Source organism: Drosophila mojavensis, unplaced genomic scaffold (genome assembly GCF_018153725.1).
Source record: "Drosophila mojavensis isolate 15081-1352.22 unplaced genomic scaffold, ASM1815372v1 contig_74, whole genome shotgun sequence".
In the NCBI taxonomy this organism is placed as follows: Eukaryota; Metazoa; Arthropoda; class Insecta; order Diptera; family Drosophilidae; genus Drosophila; species Drosophila mojavensis.
The window spans coordinates 174,481-193,627 of record NW_025318899.1 but is presented as its reverse complement, the minus strand read 5'-3'; the positions used below and the strand labels follow the sequence as shown (position 1 = coordinate 193,627).

Genomic DNA, 19,147 nt, shown 5'->3' with positions numbered 1-19,147 from the left:
AGCCAAGCAGCCACACAGCCAGGCAGAGGCAGGCAGTCACACAGGCAGCGGCTGTTCGGCTGCTCGCTGTCATGGCAGCAGCAACAGCAACAGCAACAGCAACAGCGACGTCGTACTGTGGTTTAATGTTGCAGCTAAAGGTATTTCATCATAAATATGACTTATGTTGTTACAATTATAATGATTCTCCTTTAAATTATTTTAGTTTAATCTCTTTTTTAAAATAATAATGTAAGAAACATTTGATTTATTTTTAGTTTTATCATTTCATTATGATAAAAAGTTTTATTAGTGTTCTCTTGACATTTACTATTAATACAATCTATACTCTAATTTTCTTATGTATAAATAGGATATATGATCATTTTTTGGATTATATTAATGGTTACAAGACTACTAAAAGTAATCGTATTTAATATTTGTGTGATTTCAGCTGAGTTCATTAACTGCTGAATCACTGTGCAACTGACAACCAGTTTCCATCCATTCACATGGACATTGTTTGTGGAACGTAAGTAATACCGTCTCTCACTGTTGGTCGCGGGTGTTTCGTATGTGTGTTAGTCTCTTCGTCTGTGCTGTGTGTGTGCCCGTGAGTATGTGTATGTGAGGATCCCATAGCGAGCCATGGCATGGCAAACTGGGTATTCCAGCATCCACAGCAGCCAATCAGAGTCCACGTCAGCCACCGCGCCTTATCTTCTCTAATGATAACAAGTTTTTTTTACGATATCAAACGGCAGATTCATAAATTTTATGTAGCACTTGTTGGTCTAAGCGTAAGAGCTTCTAATTGATAATTTCTCTACCTGCTTAAATGTTCATATTACTTTTAATTAATTGATAGCTTCAATTTGACTTGCTCAACAGTGGGTTGAGTTGTGTTTAATGAAACTAGACTGCATCGTAAAATATTGCAAAAGGTTTTATGGGTAGTATTTTATATTCGTCGAAAATGTAAAGTTGTAGTTGATGGATGATCACTTAAATATAATTAAAAAAAAAAAAAATTAAAGTTTTTGCTCTTATTTCAGCAATTCAGATTTAACCAAAAATCCAATTTACGGCTTACCCTTAAGTGAGCTCTCGCGATCTTAAATTCTTGAGTGAGTACGCTGTGCTGTAACTAAAAACTAATGTTGAATGTGGCCAATTCATTTGGTGACACATGTTCATCTAGCTGAGCACTCTGCCAAGTTTTTGGTTAGCGCCAATAATTAATTAAAAGTGCATTAAAAATGCTCGTGTCACACACTCTGAGCCATGTTGCCGCCGAAGTGGCCGACTCTGCGAGTTGTCAAGTCGGAGAAGCGCACTGTGAATTCTCTGGCAAATGCCAAATAGCAGCAACAACTGGCAGCAACAACAACAGCAACAACAACAACGCAACTTCAACAGCTGCGAGAGCAAATCTTTTCCACTTTTGCACAGCTCCAAAGTATTTACAAGCATCGTTCGCAGTCGCATCTAAAAATGTTTGGCATTTGGCAACACGCACCAATGAATAAATAGCAGGAACTCTACGAGATGGGCAGGATAGGTGCAGGGAGTGATAGAGAGGGGAGAGGGGGCGTGGTTGGGGCCAATATGTGACGGCTAGAAGGCTGCTAAAATGTTTGGATTTCAAACGAGCTCATTTTTCGCGTGCGTGGCTGCATTTGGAAATGATTTTCAATGCAGCTGGCTGGGTGGGTGAAGTGGGGCATCCTGGTGATGGTGGAAGTGCAGTGGGTAGCAGGAAATGAAAGGCGGTTATAGTTAAGTCTACCCGCTGTTAGCTGAACTCGAGCAGGCAAGCGTAACATGTCGGCGACCGCAGACGGCGTGACGCGGATGAGGGATGAGTTATAGAGGCGACCACGCGTGAATCCAAATCGGGATGTGATGTGATGTGAGTGCTTTCAGTGCGTGTGTTGGTGTATGTATTGGTGTGTGTGGGTGTGAATGCTGCACAAAGGCAAACTATAACATTGCTCATAATTTATGACAAGACGCTAAAGCGCTGCCTGATAAGCAACAAAACAACTGAAAGCTGGCCCCAATGCAATTCGCCCAAAAACCTTTTTGCTGGCCACATTTCCCAGCTGCAACATTATCAACGGCAGCAGCAGCAACATCTTCAGCTCTAGCACATTCACGAAGTGCACACAGAAGCCGAACTTGCTACGAAGCGTTGTTGTTGTTGTTGCTGTTGCCACGCGGTTCTGCGTGCCACACGTTGTGAGCTGCTGTTGCTGTTGTTGCGGCTGTGCCTGCTGCTTCTGTTTGCTGACATCCACGTGCAACTCGTTGCTGTGCGCCGCATCAGTTGGCAGCGTGTTTTTTGTCGCCGCGTCGACGCCAGCAGCAGCGGGCGACATGGCAACATCATCGAGTTGCTCGCGTTCGCCCCACCAACAGCAACTGGAATGTTGTCGGAGGCAAATGTTGCCAAGCTGTCACAGCACAAATAGAACGAGAGATTTGATCTGGAAAGAAAGCAAGAGAGAGAACAGGAGAGTTGAAGAATGTGGAATAGAAATATGTTATTGTATTGCTGTTGCTAAAGAAACCTAACTACCATTGTTGTTGTAATTATTTTTTAATCGTATCTTGATCAGAATTAATTAATTTTAGAGAGTTTTTGTTGATAAGCTTTTTTTGTTGGTAAGCATCTTCCCCAAATTGAAATCTATCCAATTGAGTATAATATATTTATTTAATATCTCTCAGATGATAACTCTTTCATGTTGCATAAATCTTTTGAAGGTTGTTTCTCAATTTCTGTACATCAATTTCTGTACAACATCTTTACACCTGTGTTTCATTCACGGATTCAGCTTGTAAATCAACTCTCATTAAGTGTTGAGCTCAAGTGCGATTGTGACTTATTAGTTATATATCCGTCTGAATATTTGCAAGACTATCTTGTCTATGTCAAATTAGTAACTCTTGTTTTGGAGTCTACAATTTAAGTAATTATGTGTATATATGAATATATCCTTAGCTGTATTTTCCCACCTGCTTATCTTCGACACATTCATCTTCAGATCCATCTGTCATAACACGTGCGTCAAAAGCCATTTGCTGAAAATTAATGATTCCTTGCTAATGAACCCAGATTTGACAGAGTTGAAAAATCACTAAAGACTGGCAATCAAAGCAAAGTTGAGTTTCTGCCTCAAGTGGCTTTTGTGGCGCAATTAGCATGTGTAATTGGCATTCTGTGGCACATGGTGAATCATTAGGAGGCACCCAGAGGGTGCAACATATTTTTGGGCCAGCAGCTAATTGCTTGCTGTGTTGCTGTTGCTGTTTTGTTGTGTGGCATAACGGCGAATGAGGAAAGGGGCGTGTTGCATTGCCGCTTAAGAGCGACAACAAATGCGCCCCTAAATGGCACTTGCAACATGCTCTTGAGGCGTGCGCTTCATTTGGAAGGTATCAATTAAAGTGCGAGCGAAATAAATGCAAAATTGAGAGGCGCAGCGCGAAAAAAGTGAAATTTCAATTAATCATCGCGAGGCGAGGAGCGGATGGGGCAGGCAAAAGGTTCAGTTCACACTCTTGGTTCTGGTCTGGTCTGGCCAGGCGATAAGATCAAAAGATCAAGCTGCAAGTTCAACATTTGGCAACGCTGTCTTAAAATTCGTGTTGCCATTGTTTGCAGTTGCTGGTTGGTGTTGTTGTCGCTGGTTGGTGTTGCTGTTGCTGCTGCTGTTGGGGGCTGTGGCACGCGCACTGCGCCGGCTCAGGTCAAAAGCGTGCTGCTTGGAAAACGGTAGCCAGCAGGAATTGCAGCATGCAACATGTCGCCGTACTGCCGCATGATAAATGTGCGCTCATAGAATCTCTGAATGGTTTTTTGTCCGCTGTGCTGGCTCATATTGCTGTGGTTGCCATGTTGTCAAGTGTTGCTGCCACAGCATCTGCTGCTGCTGCTGCAGTTACTGCTGCTCTCAACTTAATGTTGACAATTTAGCGCAACATTTATTTGCCATGTTATTAAAAATTTGCAACGCTTTCATGCAACATTTGCTGGCGCAATTAGCTGCATTTATAATTGGGGTACGTGCTTCATGAAAAAAATAAAAATGCTTTGGTTGTCTTCATTTCATGCGGCTTCCCATATATTTTTGTTATTTTTTTTATTTTTGGGCAGTCTGCTACATGTTCGAACGCTATAAATCAATTTGGCGGAAGAGCTGTCCAAAGCGAAGGCATGCAAAAATACATGGCCAAAGGAGTTCGACTTTTAAGACATTTAGGTACGCTATAACCGAGCTGAGGGCGCATGGAAAGTCGATCCAAACTACTTTATAAATGCAGCTTATAAAGATAAGATAGAATCGAAAATATAAACAAAAGATGATATATACATTGACAACAGAATCCTCTTTCACATAAAATACTTCTATCAATATTAACAAATATACATTTTAGTAACTTTTGAGAGATAATGCCATAAGGCTGGGAATACGAAATACAATATACAAAAAACAATGCGAATTAAAATTTTATCGACAACAATGTTGCGGTCGGCAAGCAATAAAAATTGTTACGGTGATGAACGACATGACACCAGCAGCAGCAGCAGCAGCGGCAGCAGCGGCAGCGGCAGCAGCAACAGCAACATGCAACAACAACAGCCGATTGACCGCAGCAACAAGCTACAACAACAACAGCAAAATTTTGTCGCTGTTGCCAGTGGAGCGCATCGCGAAATTCTTTCTTTCCTTTTTTTTTTTTTAGCTCTTTGTGTGTGTGTGTTACTCTTTTTCTTTTTTGGGAGGATTTTGTTGGCTGCTAAACTCAAAATGAGAAATTGCTGCCGCTGGTGCAATTTTCATGGTTGACCTCATTTTGCTGCTGCTGTCGTTGCTGTTGACTTTGTGGAATATTTTGTGGCAGTAGCAGCAGCAGCCGCAACAGCAACGCATCAGAACAACTCGTCAGTCAGTCAGTCAGTCAGACAACATGAGGCAGTCACGTCAGCGCCTGTGACAATTTGTCGCTAAACAATTTTTGGACCGACAAAATTGTAAGTTGATGTTGATGTTGCTCTTGTTGTTGCTGCCGTCGCATGCTGTTGCTCGGTCCCTGCATGCATGAAAATTCAATAAATAAAAATGTAATTACGTGTTGAACAGCTGCAGCGACAATTTGATGGATGAACAGAGCCTAAAAGTATAGCTGCTCATGTACAAGAGCCAAGAGCATGAAAGCCATTTAGAGCTATGTGCTAACAATTGAAACGAACATTCGAATGCCTGCTAATCCGATGTGTCAATATTTGTTAACGCTTCGAGTTCAAAGGAATATGTTGATATCCTGCTGGCACTTGCCACCTAGCCTGCATCAACAGCAAGCGTTCAGCAACAATTGCGCACTACGCAACAGAAATTGCCTACTTAGCTCACTGCTGAATGTTTCTACACAAAACTACGTCGAGACCTGTATTGAGTGCTCGAAGTGAAAGAGAAAATGCGTCTGACTAACAAATACCCAGTTGAGGAGACTATTTTAAATCAGATTTGGTATTCAATGCCAAGATGGGGCAACCACTTTAATAATAGTAATAATTGATTGGATATTTTACAAACTGTTTAGGCTCTGCTCTACTACAAAATACCCTTACTATAGACCCCTGTCAAAAAATCTCAAGAGTATGCATACAGTCCTTTACACACCACCCATAGGGTATTCGACAATAAAGGTAAACAGGTACAGCACACAACGGTAACAGTCCACATATCTGCCGGACAAGGCACAAAGTAGCCGTCATCAGAGGAAATGGAGGAAATGCTGGACACTCTCTAAACGGTTTTGTTTACACGTTACGTTGTAGCTGTCGATGTTGTCGGCAGGAGCTGTTGGCGCTGCTGCTGCTGTTGCTAGGAGTAGTGTATATCCTCTCGATACATGCGACTACGTGTTTTCCTATGCCTTACGTACATTTGCAGCATGTTTAGTGATGCGATCTTTGTTATACCCTGAACCCATTGAAAATGGGAAATCAGGGTATAGTGGTTTTGTGAAAAGTATGTAACAGGCAGAAGGAATCATCGCAGACCCCACAAAGTATATATATTCTTGATCAGGACGACGAGCTGAGTCGATATAGCCCTGTCCGTCTGTCCGTCCGTCCGTCCGTCCGTCCCTCCGTCCGTCCGTCCGTCCGTCCGTCCGTCCGTCCGTATGAGCAAAAGGATCTCAGAAGATATAAGAGCTAGAAAGCTGAAATTTGGCATGCATACTCGTGTATACCATAGGCAGTACGAGTTTGCTTTATTTTTTCGATAACTCATCCGATAACTTTTTTATCGAGAATAATCGAAAAATCGACTTGGTTTTTTCAGCCTAGTTTGAACACTTTTAAACCTGGAGACTTCAAATTTGCGTTGTATATAGAGTTAATAGACACAAAAATTTTGTAATTTACAGATTTTGGATACCACGCCCCCTTCGCCCCCAATTTCAAAAAAACGCATTTCAAGTACTAGAGACTTGTGCTTTGGAATGTACACATATTTTAACCATATGATTACGCTCTAAAAGTTTCATTAGGATCGTATGTCTACAAAACAAATTATTCAACAAATAAATTCTCATAATATTGCCCACACTGCAGCGCAGCCCAAGCGCAGTTGCTGCTAACTGCGCAGTCAGCAGAGCGCGTGCTTATAAGTGCATGTGTATGTATGTGTGCATAAAAGAAGTCCAGACTGATTAGAATATCAGCTTGGAGGGTTCAGGGTATCTCCTAGTCGAGCAGTCTCGACTGGAGCCATCTTACTTGTTTGTGTCTCGTGCTTTGCTTTCCAGCAGCAACAATTACAGTCGAGTCTCGCGTCGCTGACAACAGCAGCAACAACAGCAATATCAACAGCCTCTACAACAACAATAACAACACTTGCCACATAGCTCACTTACTTTCTCGCTGCGCTGTTAAATGCTTGGAAAATGTGCACAATTTTCACATCCGGTGTCACATTCGATTCAATTGAGATTTACCTGAACGTGACTAAAATACGCAAATTAAAAACGCTTTTCCCTACTACGGTGTACAACATATGTGTGTTGGCTGCCTCTTTCTATGTGTGTGTGTGTGCCTTATAACTGTGCGTGCAGTTGTGTATCAGGGATCTAGGGTTTGTTAGCAGTCTCTTTTTTTCCAATGGCGACCCTCATTTTCCGCATGTTTCCTTGTGTAATGTTTAAATCAGTGTATTAAGTCAGGCATATGATATAATAAAATAGATTTAATATATGCTAAAGAGGTAAAGTCTCGTTGCCTGTGGGTCTATTGTGGAAGGTGTTAGTTGACGCTTAGTATAAAGGCTCATTCTGGGAAAATTGAGGAGAAGTTAAGTCGTTTATTTAATAAACTTGATTGTAAACTTGAGAGACTAAACTGAATACTCTGTATCATATATAGTTGAAATTATTAAGGCTCTGAATTATGACTGAGAATTCAAACTCAATAACAAAAAATGTTTAATTCCTGATTGAAGCGCTGATTTGTTCACTTAATTAAATTGAAATTAATTTTGTAATAATTGTATTTAAACCTTCCTCTGTAGGTTTATTAGCCAATAAATGGTAAACAGACAAATACGTAAATATAATTAAAATAACTAATTGAATTTTTAGAGCACGGAATGCAATTAAAGGCTGCCCAGCCTCGGTTTAAAAGCAGCTTAAAATAGTTATTAAATAATTTGAGCTTTTTCCAATAGAAATTAAACTGAGCGTAATGAAACGATAAAGTCAAATGCTAAAAGGGAATCATAAATCAAAATAACAATTAAAGCTGAATTGTTATAGAAATAAACAATCGAGCAAGTTACCGGCTTCACGTTCGATACCAAATACTATGCAACAAAAAATGTTTTTAAAAATTTTCCAATATTATATTGTACACAAGTTTTTAATTAATTTCTGCTTTGCCAAATATTAACAATTTATGTATAATTTATATATACGAATACATATGCGGCCAGCTCTATGTTGCGCAGTGTTTAGGGTCAATTGCGGCCAATATTATTTTTTGTTGCATCTATTTTTAACTGAATTCTATTGGGGTTTGCTTTTGTATGGGAGCCTTTGGGTATTCAGCTACGCGTTGCGCTTGAAATAAATCAATATATAGTATATATGTATATTCATCTGCCGCATAAAGTTCTTCTTCGTTTGGTCATAAAATTAACGCTGTGGCTTTTCAAACTCATTTAATGGCGCCGACTTCAAAGTGACAATAATTTCGCTATTAAGTCGACGAATCTCTAAAATGTCCAATCTTTCTCTCCGTCTCTTCCTCTGTCTGAGTGACTCTGTCCCTGTCCCTATTCCTGACTCTGTCTCTGTCTGTCACTGGCCATTAAATGGATTGTCGTTTAATTGTTCTCGCGTTCAGGCCACGCAGCGCCAAAAGCTGACAACTTTTTGAATGTCTTTTTTGGACTGAGGGCAGTTGGCACAGCTCCCATTGCCTTTGTTATTCAGGCAGCTCTGGCTGCTCTTATATTGGTGCAATGCCAATTGTCATAATGGCGCAGACGTTGCTTGACTATGCGGGCAATTATGAGTTAAGAGGAATCACTTCTTGGATCGACCATTAAAGCAGGCGCATACTAAGTTCTGCGGTCATAAAATTAGTTCTGGACCGAAAAGTGCATTTTGGTTGTCTCGGGCAAGCAGAGAAAGGGAGAGCCGAGAGACGTGAGGAGTCAAATGGCTGCACATCGTAAACGTTCGGATGGGGCAACTGCAGCGTGCAGTCATTGACACGCCCACCCCACATGGGCGACTGTTAATGCGACTATGTTGGCCCTGTGAACTGAGCGTGCAGCAACCGCTTTGTGATGGTTCTAAGTGGCACTTGAAAGGGGCTCGCAGATCTGTGCTAAATGATGGTGGCCATATGTCTGGCCTTAGACTGGACCGCCAGTCACAGCTGTATGGGAATGGGTAGAGAGAAGAATTATTATGACGGAACGGAGAAAATGACAAATTGTCATCAATACGGGTCATCAATACGATATTAAACTTGTTCGTAGCTGCAGGAGACGTGTACAACAGTACGGAGCTTTCAGTTAGCTCTTGATGTGCCTTATATTATCAGGTAATAGTCTGCATAATCTGGTAAGTGTAGTAAGTATGATAAAATTGTATTCCATTTAGTCAACTATCTCCACATTGACCCAGCCACAAGCTGAATCTAAGCGCTACAACTTAATTGAATTGTCGTAGCTATGCAGTTAGGGATACAGCAGAGAACCCTTTCGTCGCAACACGAAATGTTCGTGCTCAGTTCAATTCAATTTGGGGTTCAAGTGATTTGGCTTTTTGGAAAAGTAAAATGCAATGCAGGTGGTGAAAATGATTGGCTGTCGGTTTTCCCTTTCTCTTTCGCTCTGCATAGCTAAAATTTGCATATTTCGACGCCTTGGCATGCTTTGCATATCGCATGTTGGGTGATGCCCGAAAAGTTTGTGACTTTTCGGTTGGGCTTTAGAAACTCGACCATGAAACATGACAGTTTTTGTTTGAGCTCTATGTGCCTGGCATGCCGTATGAATAAAGTGGAGCCAGCCAAGTGGGTCGACCCAGAGCCTTCAGCAGGTTGTGGCTGCTGGCACCTGCACCTGGACATGTTGCGCACAGGCACTCTGCATATTGCTGAAATTGAGAATCGAATTTTGCTTGCTTCTGACATCTGCTCCGCATCTACACTTTCAATCATTGTTAGTCGCAAAATCATATTTCAATTAAAGGCCAGCCTGGCCAAGCGGAGCAGCGTGCAATAATCAACAGAAATTGGAGCCAACCTCCACTGTGGCATTGTCTGAAGCGAAGGGCGTGCAACGGCGAAGGACCCAACAGCAACATGGAACATGTTCCCTCTGCTGAATTGTTGCAAATTTGTTTGCATATTTTGCTGTAATTGTTGCAAAACTACAAATTGCCAACAAGGGAGAGCGAGGGAAAGAGACGGAGGAAGGCATGAAGCATGCTGGCAAAATTTGCAATTTCTGCAATTGAATTGCTTGCTAAATGAATGCTACGGATAGGTTTGATTTGTTCGCATACGAAATTTGCACTTTAAAGTTTAAACTTAACAACGCTCGTGTGTGGCTGGAGCACAGAATTCCTATTTCCCTAAAGATTTTCCTATCAATTTAGCTACTTTATTCTCTCTCTATCCACCTCTCTCTCAATCTCTTATACTCTATTCCTCTTTCCCATTAATTTTTTACCTATTGGCATAATCACAAACCAAATAACATTGTGAGCCAAGTAAGTATGCCGTAGTGGAGTATACCTGACTAGAATATACTCTGTAGACTGTTCTGAGTTGCAAAAAAGAAAACTCTAATGGACTATACACTTATGTACATAACATTCAGTACTTCAGCATGGTGTTTACTACTCCTCATACTTGACTAATATCCCCATTAACATTCACTTCGTTAGGTATATATTGTCAACCATCCCACAAGCACATATTCATACATACTCACATGTACATATATGTGAACAAAATATGTTTTGCTTTTCATTTTGTAATGCCTTTTTTTTTTTTACAACGTATCGTGTCATGTTTGTCAAAGGGCGCCACCTGTCGACCGCGACCGCCACCTAGCGCCCAAAGCCGCCTGCCCTTCCTCGGCTCTCTACCGCGTGTCTCTCTCTATCGCGTGTCACAGGTTAATTTCGCATGCAAATAATGTCACGTTGTCGTTGTCGCCGTTGAATGAACTTGATTAAAATTCAATGCGACGTTAATTAAATTCTGCCAATGCAATTTACAGTCTTTTTTTTTTTTTTTTTTTTTTTTTTTTTTTTTGGCAACCAGCTGCTGAGCTCACTCCGACTGAGGTCGAGCTTAAAGCTGTAGCATTGGTAGGTGTAAATAATGACAGATTGACTGTAAACAGTTGGTATCATGCTTCATTTATTGGATAATCCCCAATCAGCAATGAAAAAACCGGCGCTAGAGTAGGGTAAATTGAATGGAGTTTTACTGCGATGAGCAACTTTTTAGTTTTTAGTGTAAATTGCTCTTGGCCGACCTAGCAACTTTATGGATTAAACAAGGTTCACATTAAAATAAGCAAGTTAACACCAATTGGATAAGAGTAGACCTCCAAATAAATCTGTATCTGCATCAAGCTCTGGCAAACTTTGTCCTGAATTCATTTAATCGTCTTTAAGCTACTCCTGACACACGTGGCGTATGAGCAATCAGCACATAAATTATCCAACTAAACATTGTTGGGTCTCGGCTTCAGTTTCAGTTTCTCTCTGTGGCGTCGCGGAATTCCGGTGCATTGTGCGCGCCATGAAGTCTAGACAATGCAATCATAAATAATTTCTGCATAAAGACGTAATAATTTGCCTTCTGCCATTCTCTACTATCGCTTGTCTCTCTGGATTATCCTTGCTGAGCTTCTAACTGGGTCTGTTTGCCTCTCATCTCCAGCCCAACGTTGGGGTTGTCCAAATATTTTGTTATTAAATGAAATTGCAATGTTTGCTGCTGACCAGCACCACAAATACGAGACCGAGCTATAGCGCCAGCTCCAGCTCTCTCATTATGACTGCTGTGCAGGTCCTGCAGGCCCTGGAGGTCCTCTACGCCCTGTGCTCCTGCTTGTCTGGGAATTTCATGTTGGGTCTTCCTTGGTCAGTTTGGTGTCTATGTGGGGAGCTGTGTGCGGACAGAGACTGCGGTTAGGGGTTGGTATTTCACTTTTTGCGTGTTTTTAAACGTTTTTATGAATTTGTATGCGGTTTCTCCTGTTGTTGTTGTTGCTTTTCTTGTTGGTGAAACTAGCTGAAGCTGAGCTGGAAAACTTTATGCACAGTTGTTGCTATGTAGATGATGCTTACTTGGCTCCCTTGATGATGTTTGCAGTCATATTAATTAAGGGCTCTAAAAGTGTGAATATGCGAGTTTATATGGAATGAAGCAGAATGTATGAAGTGTATGGGAACCGATACCATCATTGTAGGACTATAAATATAACATTGCAATTACAATATATTTGTAGTAAGTCAACAGTATATCAGGAATATGATATACAGTCTACTCTCGATAATTTGTACCCCGCTATATCGAAAAAATTCTATTCCTTTGAAAGAAATTCGTTGTCAATAATTCTCTTTAAATTTCTGTGTAAATCGAAAAAAAAAAAAAAATTTGATTCCCCTGCCATTTTGAATGATCGAGATTCTACTGCATTTACATTTGATATTACATAAGGTATTCTTATTGAATATATTTTTTGCATGCATATATTTCTATCTCTGTCTCTATCATATGCTATTCCTATAGTTAGCACTTTATTAAAAAGTTATACGATAGCACTTATGCAATCCTCGCCAGCAACAAGAGAAAATTATCTTGATTTTGGTTTGGGGTCAGCTGTCCACTTGTGTGGAGGAACAACGCAGCCAACTAATGAAATTTTCAACATTTCTCATGTGGTAATCATAAAATGCTTTCGCCCTCTGCTCGGCATCTGCAATAAGCAGAAGCAGAAGCAGAAACTCGAGTCGAGCTTAAAGGCGCTTCAAGTACATCTGTGGATGGAAAGGCAGATGCTTGCAGGCGCAACGTTGCGTATGATTGTCAAGTTGCGAGCAACTTCTATTTTGTGTGCTTGCAACGAGTTAAGCAGCTTTCAACTTTTCTGCCTTGCATTTGATGCAAAAGTGAGCGCAAAAAGTGCTTGTGACTAGGTGCAAACATTTGCAGTTTGTAGTCGACAACTCGTTAAAAGTTGCTCGAGCCAGAGTAGCCCGGACACTGAGTTACGCACACGCCAGCCACGCCCATCAATCGCAAAGTGTTGCTAAAAAGTTTGGCATAAATAATGCGCGTCTCAATATTAACAAGCGAAAACTTTGCCGCACTTCAATGAGCAAAGTGTCATGCCAACAGACGAGCCCCAGCCGGTCCGTCCCCCACTGCCTCTGCAGCCACGCCCACCTTGTTATAGTGCTTTCGGTTGCTACTTTCAAGTTGTCAACAGCACATTGATGTTGGCATCCCTAGCACTTTTGGTATGCCCCCGTATATAATCACAAATATATTTTTGCGGCCACAGTCAAATGTCAAAATAATTTCCAACTCTGAAAAGCCTCGCTGTTGTTATTGTTGCTCAGCTGAATATTGTTTGCTGTTGTTGCTGATGTTGTCTTGGTCGTCGCTGTTGTTGTTATTTTTGTTGGTGTTTATTACTTTTCAAAAGCCATGTCATGGCTGTGGATTGCCACAGGCAGTCGTCTTTCATATCCGTTGTGAGGCTTCCGGGCATCTAGGCAAATTGATTTGCTGCTTTGAAAAACTCTAGCACCGGGACCAGCACCAGCCCGGGCTCACTTTCGTACGGACTCGTATACGCAATGCTAATTAAGTGCTAGTTTAAAGGTTTCAACTGTGTGAAATTAACTGCGCCACATGTATTATTTATCTGGCAGCTCATTAAATTTCTATAAGGTGAGCGAGCTCAAGGACGAGCTCCACTAACCCGAATAGAACGAAACTCAGTGGGGATTTGATGACTACGCCACTTCATTAAGTGGGTGTGTGTTAACTGAGCAAACACGCGTGCCCCGCCCCAGCGCACCGACTCATTCACTCATTCACCACTCCTTCTATATGCCTAGATGAAAGCTGACAAAATGTGTCATAATGAAGTGCATAAATTTGCACAGCATTTCTATGGCAAAGCCTTCTACCTAATGAGACAGCATCAGATGGCGAAAGACATATAGCAAAAAAGTAGGGGCAGTACTCTTGTATTGACAATGTTGATATGCGTGTGTGCGTGTGTGGGAGAAAGCGTAGTGTGGAGAATTGAAGAGACATTACAGACATTAGTATCAGATCATAATAGGGAATCAGAAGAACATTGTAAGACAAGAGGAGAATTAATAAGAAAGAGAAAGAGAATGAGACTGAAAGGGAGACAAAGAGGAAGAAAGTAGAAAAGCTAATTTGCAAGGGGAGAGCAGAAATCCTTCAGCTCATATTATTCCATGAATTTGTCCTTCTCGACATGCGTGTTGCTCCAATTATAAGTACTTAATGCTTGTGGGTAAGGTTTAAAGTCTATGCTCAAAGTTAAACTTGACTAGCAGCATCAGCAGCAGCTTGATGCTGTCTCTTTTTTTGGCTTAGACGCACGTACTTTGTAGTTGTTCTTGTGCTTGTTGTGCTCCACGAAATCGAAGCTATAAAAGTAATTAAGATAACGACTTTTCTACTGTTCGCATTCTGTTTGTTGTTTTCTTTGCTTCTCTTTATCCGCCCTCCGTCTAGTGTCGATATGTATCGTGTATATTTACTTTATAGCCCAGAGTTTTACAATATTTTCCCACTCTCGGCTTCGGTCCGGGTGCCGTTTGTCGACTTCCTGTTGTTTGTGCAATTTTCTTGAAATTTCATTTCTTAACTTCTGCCAAAGGCCTTTGAGAGACGTCGCTCCCTCTATGGGAAACTGTAAATCATATGAGTGATGCGGGTGGCTGCTGGGCATGTGGGCGGGATGCTCTTTCTGCTGCTTTAGTTTTTGTTGTTGTCGTTGGGATTGCCTGTGGGGACAATTGGGGTGGCATTCTTGCCTCCTCTGTTTGGGGCCACAACTTGACGGCTGTTGCAACGTTTTTCTAATTGCTTGTCTGGCTATGAGTTCGTTGGCCATTTTGAGCTAGCTTCAGAAAGTGTAGGGAGTATATCGATTAATTAACGGCATTAAAAGCTAAAAGTTTTACGGGAATGTCCCAGTCCAGGCACATATGTATGTGGCTGGATTTTTTATTTATTCGTCTATTTGGTTCCGTTTTAATCTTTTGGTGAGCTCAGGAAACGGATAATTAATATGAAAGAGATACTTTTCGATACAGGCGAAATTTGAGTCTTTTATTTCAAGAAAAAAAAAGGTTGAGAAGAGAGAAGAGGGAGGGAAAAGCATTCAGGCAACATAAAAATTAATTGAGTCTTGTTGTGAAATAATAATAATGAGACAGGGTTTATATTTTATATACCAGATTAAAGCATAATTAATAAACGGCATGATGTTACAGAGGAAAAACCTGAGTATTGCTTCAAAAACAAGATGGGAGTAAGATATAAAAGTATGCTTAATAATATGCCACGTAGTATTACATCTGAAGCTATATATACAATAGTAAATCAAATCTGTTCCAATCTCAATTCGATGCGCTGTGCAAATTTGCTGATATATGTATTTTGCTCGATATAATTGGATCATATTAACGCAGTTGATGCTTAAAATAAATGAAGCCTTTAAGCCGCTCTGGCTGCCTGCTAAAGCTTACCGAATCCTCGCTGCATTTTACTGACTTTCATCAATTTCATTTTAGTTGCTCATTCAGCCAGCCGCAACTGTTGCCGACTTCCTTCCGTTCTGCCGGTGACCCAGTTGGGCAGGAGGCGGCTTTATGTTGTTAAGGATGCGCTGCATTTAATATGCATGCTGGCTAAATGCCAACTGATTCTCTCTCTCTCTCTCTATGTATATATATATATATATATATATATATATATATATATATATACATATACATATATGTGTATATAGGTATGAAAACAATTCAGCGTAGATTTTTCCCTTCTTCTGTACTCTCTTGTGCTGGGGTCAAAATAGGTTGCCCAAGGGTAAGTGAGTCCGTTGCGTGGGCTGTTGATCAGCTTAATAAGTCCACAGTGGGTGTTGCTGCTGATGATGCTGCGGCGAGTGCTGACACAATTTTCTCGGCACTTTCCACATTACACTCAACTCCTCTGGCACTTTCTTGGCGCGTGTTATACGTCATCATACTACACGCCTCGTTGGACACTCGAGCACAGCAGCAGGAACATCATATCCGTTCCCTTTACTCTCTCTTTCACTCACGCCTCCAAGCTCTTATTCACTCTCGCATTGAAAGCATTTCGCAATGCGTGGCAGCTTTAAGCGCATTCAAACACAAAACGCGTTTGCGGCTTATGCTTCTAATTATGCACAGCAGATAATCGAGATGTTGGATGTGAAGTGCGTGCTAATTAAAAGGCACAACATTTATGCAATGCCAATTGCAATTCGCAATCGGGCACACACAAAGCCGGCGTCGGCCGCCATGGCAACCAGCAGCAGGAGTTGCTGCTGCTGCTACCTGCAATCTCACTCTGGTTTGCAAACACATCACATATAAACAGCAGATAATCCTGGCAACAGCATTGCACACGTCAGCATTGCTCCCTGCTCTTGCTTTTGCTGCTGCAATCTGCTTTGTTCTGGCAGCTACAGGTGAATCTACCTACCTGTCGGGCGTCCTTTTTGTTGCGGAATGTCTGATTGCTGGCCATCGTCACATCCGAGTAGTTGCATTTATTGAATTTGGCGGAACAACTCTCGTTGCATTCAATTAGAAAAATAGTGTTTCTAATTAAACAAAAGCCGAGCGCAGGCATGCATTGGGAATCTGTGCAATGGACATTCACGGCACTATGGCAGATTTTCGTATCAATTAAATCTTAAAGTCTAATCAATTAAATATTTAGTACGATAATTTAGGCCAAATCTAAAAACATTAATTATTAATGTAGCTCTTAACTGTCTTTAATTTGCTCAAAGCCCGTTCATTTACTCATATATTTATGTGCATATAAAAAGGATACTTCAGCCTCAGCTCTTAATTTGCATTGCAATTAAAATGCGCTTCATTTCACAATTAGTAAGCGGTTAACGAAAATGAAAATGTGTGAAAATGTATAAAAACGAGAGCGTCTTTGCAGCAGTAGTCACATGCACAGCACACAGATGCAATGTTGCGCTTACGTATTCTTGGGCTCATCTGTGAATTTAATTTGAAAAGCAAAAGCTTTGAATATAAACTAAACATACTCGAGCTTCTTTGGGAGCCGAGCTCATTTGTGAGTTGAGTGCGTAAAAGGTCTCTCATTTTATTTAATTCATTCCAAACGTTTTCAATGCTTCTGACACTAGTAGAAGTTAAATTAAATATTTAATGATGGCCTAAAGTCGCTGTCGATACCATAAATCTAGTTTCTGCACTATAAGAGATAGTAGGAGAGCCGAGTGGATACTGCTGTGAATATTACTACTTGAATGCGGTGTTTCAAGGGATCCAAAGTAGACATTCGTTCTAATTTTGGTATCGTTTTCTTTGCCGCGCTTGAAGGTTTCAAATGGGCCTTTATTATCAATGTATTGGCAAACGGTTATGCCATCCCCTGTTATAAGTGTAGTATCGTTATATTCATGTGACAGACTCTAATGGATAAAAGAGACAAATTACGAATATTGTGCAGACTGGGTGAGCGCGACTTACCCATAAGCCGATAAGATACAGTAGAAATGCGAAACTTTTAACGTTGCTCATTGCATTGTTAGCAACCGGAAGCAGAAAATCGTAGCCGCAAAGTGAAAGAGAGGCCAACCAATGATGTCTCTGTGAAAGAGTGAGCCAAGAAAAATTTTGTATTTTTGAGAAAAATATAGTTTTAAGTTGAGCATTTTGAGTCGAAAATTCAGGCAGAAAAATACAAGTGTAATTGATAACCTCATATGTAAGTAATAAAATATATTTTTTTTCTTATGTGTATTCATCTTAAAGGCTTGGCAAACGATATTTAAGTAGCAATAGTGCCAGCGTTTTCGTATATTTATTAATTTTTATTAAACCCCTATTGTGATTATTTGCAGTATTAATTGATTTATTTCGGTGTGCAATATTTGTATTTAAATTTTATAAATATATATATGTATATTTATTAAGTGTAGAACCAGTATTTGTATTTAAATGACATTTACTTTTTCATCTTTACTTACAGAAATAAAAAACATTGCAGACTTTGCGGCAGAATAGAACTTTATTTTGAAATCGCGTATTTCAGAATGGCGTAGCATACTCTTATGCGCAGCATTTTAATGCACTTGGACAGGAGCAAAATTTACATAATTAGTATAAATAATATAATATATATGTAAATAATAAATATTTTAACAATTTTAAATGTCTCATTTTTAATTTATTTTAAAATAGTATACCGGATTGTTTTCTTTGAAAAAAATGGTGGGATATAAATCGATCCGTTTGCAGAGTCTATCTGCAGAATCTGCGAAAAGTTTAATTTCATTGCATACTTCCACCGGTAAAAATTCCCTGAAAAATTGCTCTAACTCATATATATCCTTGCGTAGGACGAAGTGGCATGGAGCGACGAGACCACGACGACCAACTCTATTGATTGCCATCAAAACATTATGGGGTCATCTAAGAATCTAACACTTGGCTTTTTTCGCCTCATGGCGGCCTGGGATATCAAGGATATCACTAAAAACACACAAAATCGCCAATATCTCGCAAGGCGTCTCGTCTTTGATGTCCTTCGGCCAGTTGATAGTCCTGGTGGCACCCAACATTTCAACACCATACTTGCCAGGATACACAAGGATACGGCTGAGTTATAAGCACTTTTTTGTTGCGACAAAAGTCCATATTTCTCTGTTCCTTGAAGGATTTTTATGATTCTGATTGCTAATTCTTCTTAAGAAAGGTTATGTCTTTGTTGGGTATAAAGGGTATCCTGATAGTCCTTTAAATTGATGACATAAGGTGGGCTTGGATCATTTTTCGACCATACCCCTTGTAAAAATTCGAGGTGATATATTTGATCAAATCTTGAAATTATTTAAATGCCAATCGATAGTCCCCTGACCCACTTGCTCAAAAAAAAAAAAAAAAAAAAAAAAAAAAAAATAAATCCTTGCCCAATCCCCAAGGATATAGCATAGTTATAGCCAAAAAAGTATATCCCTTTTACTCTATAACATTTATATAAATATAAAAATATGCTATCAGCAATTGAGTCGCTAAGTTTCGAGTTTCTATCTCAAATTGCAGTTTTCTTTAATTTGGATGCTTACGCTCAAAAATTTGCAAATTACAGAATAATAATAAAATAAAATAGCATACAAATTTTTTATATTCCTTCATTGTTTCTCTCCATATATTTCTATTTCTTTCTTCCATTTTCTGTCTAAATGTTGCTGATCATGCTGTGCAACATGCCGTTTGGCCTTGTTGGCAACATGTTGCAGAACGCATTGAGGTGAAGAGCGCTCTGAGC

The 19,147-nt window shown here is 40.2% G+C and overlaps 1 protein-coding gene and 1 long non-coding RNA gene across 3 annotated transcripts; one reads left to right on the top strand and one right to left on the bottom strand.

Moving 5' to 3' along the window:
- The first annotated feature begins 65 nt into the window (after positions 1–65).
- LOC122757540 lies at positions 66–18,019 on the top strand. Its single transcript, XR_006357603.1, has 3 exons — positions 66–140; positions 434–511; positions 17,849–18,019. It is a non-coding gene; the product is annotated as an uncharacterized LOC122757540 (long non-coding RNA).
- Positions 16,933–17,594, bottom strand: LOC26528231. 2 transcript variants are annotated; one of them, XM_044009899.1, is made up of 2 exons: positions 17,347–17,594; positions 16,933–17,248 (listed from the first exon to the last, which is right to left on the bottom strand). In XM_044009899.1, exons 1-2 carry the CDS (start codon positions 17,348–17,350, stop codon positions 17,031–17,033), a joined length of 222 nt encoding a protein of 73 aa, XP_043865834.1. In that variant the 5' UTR covers positions 17,351–17,594; the 3' UTR covers positions 16,933–17,030. The 2 variants fall into 2 exon arrangements, with proteins under 2 accessions (XP_043865834.1, XP_015015786.1); XM_015160300.3 differs by having other exon boundaries at positions 16,933–17,288; positions 17,347–17,588.
- Positions 18,020–19,147: the final 1,128 nt, after the last annotated feature.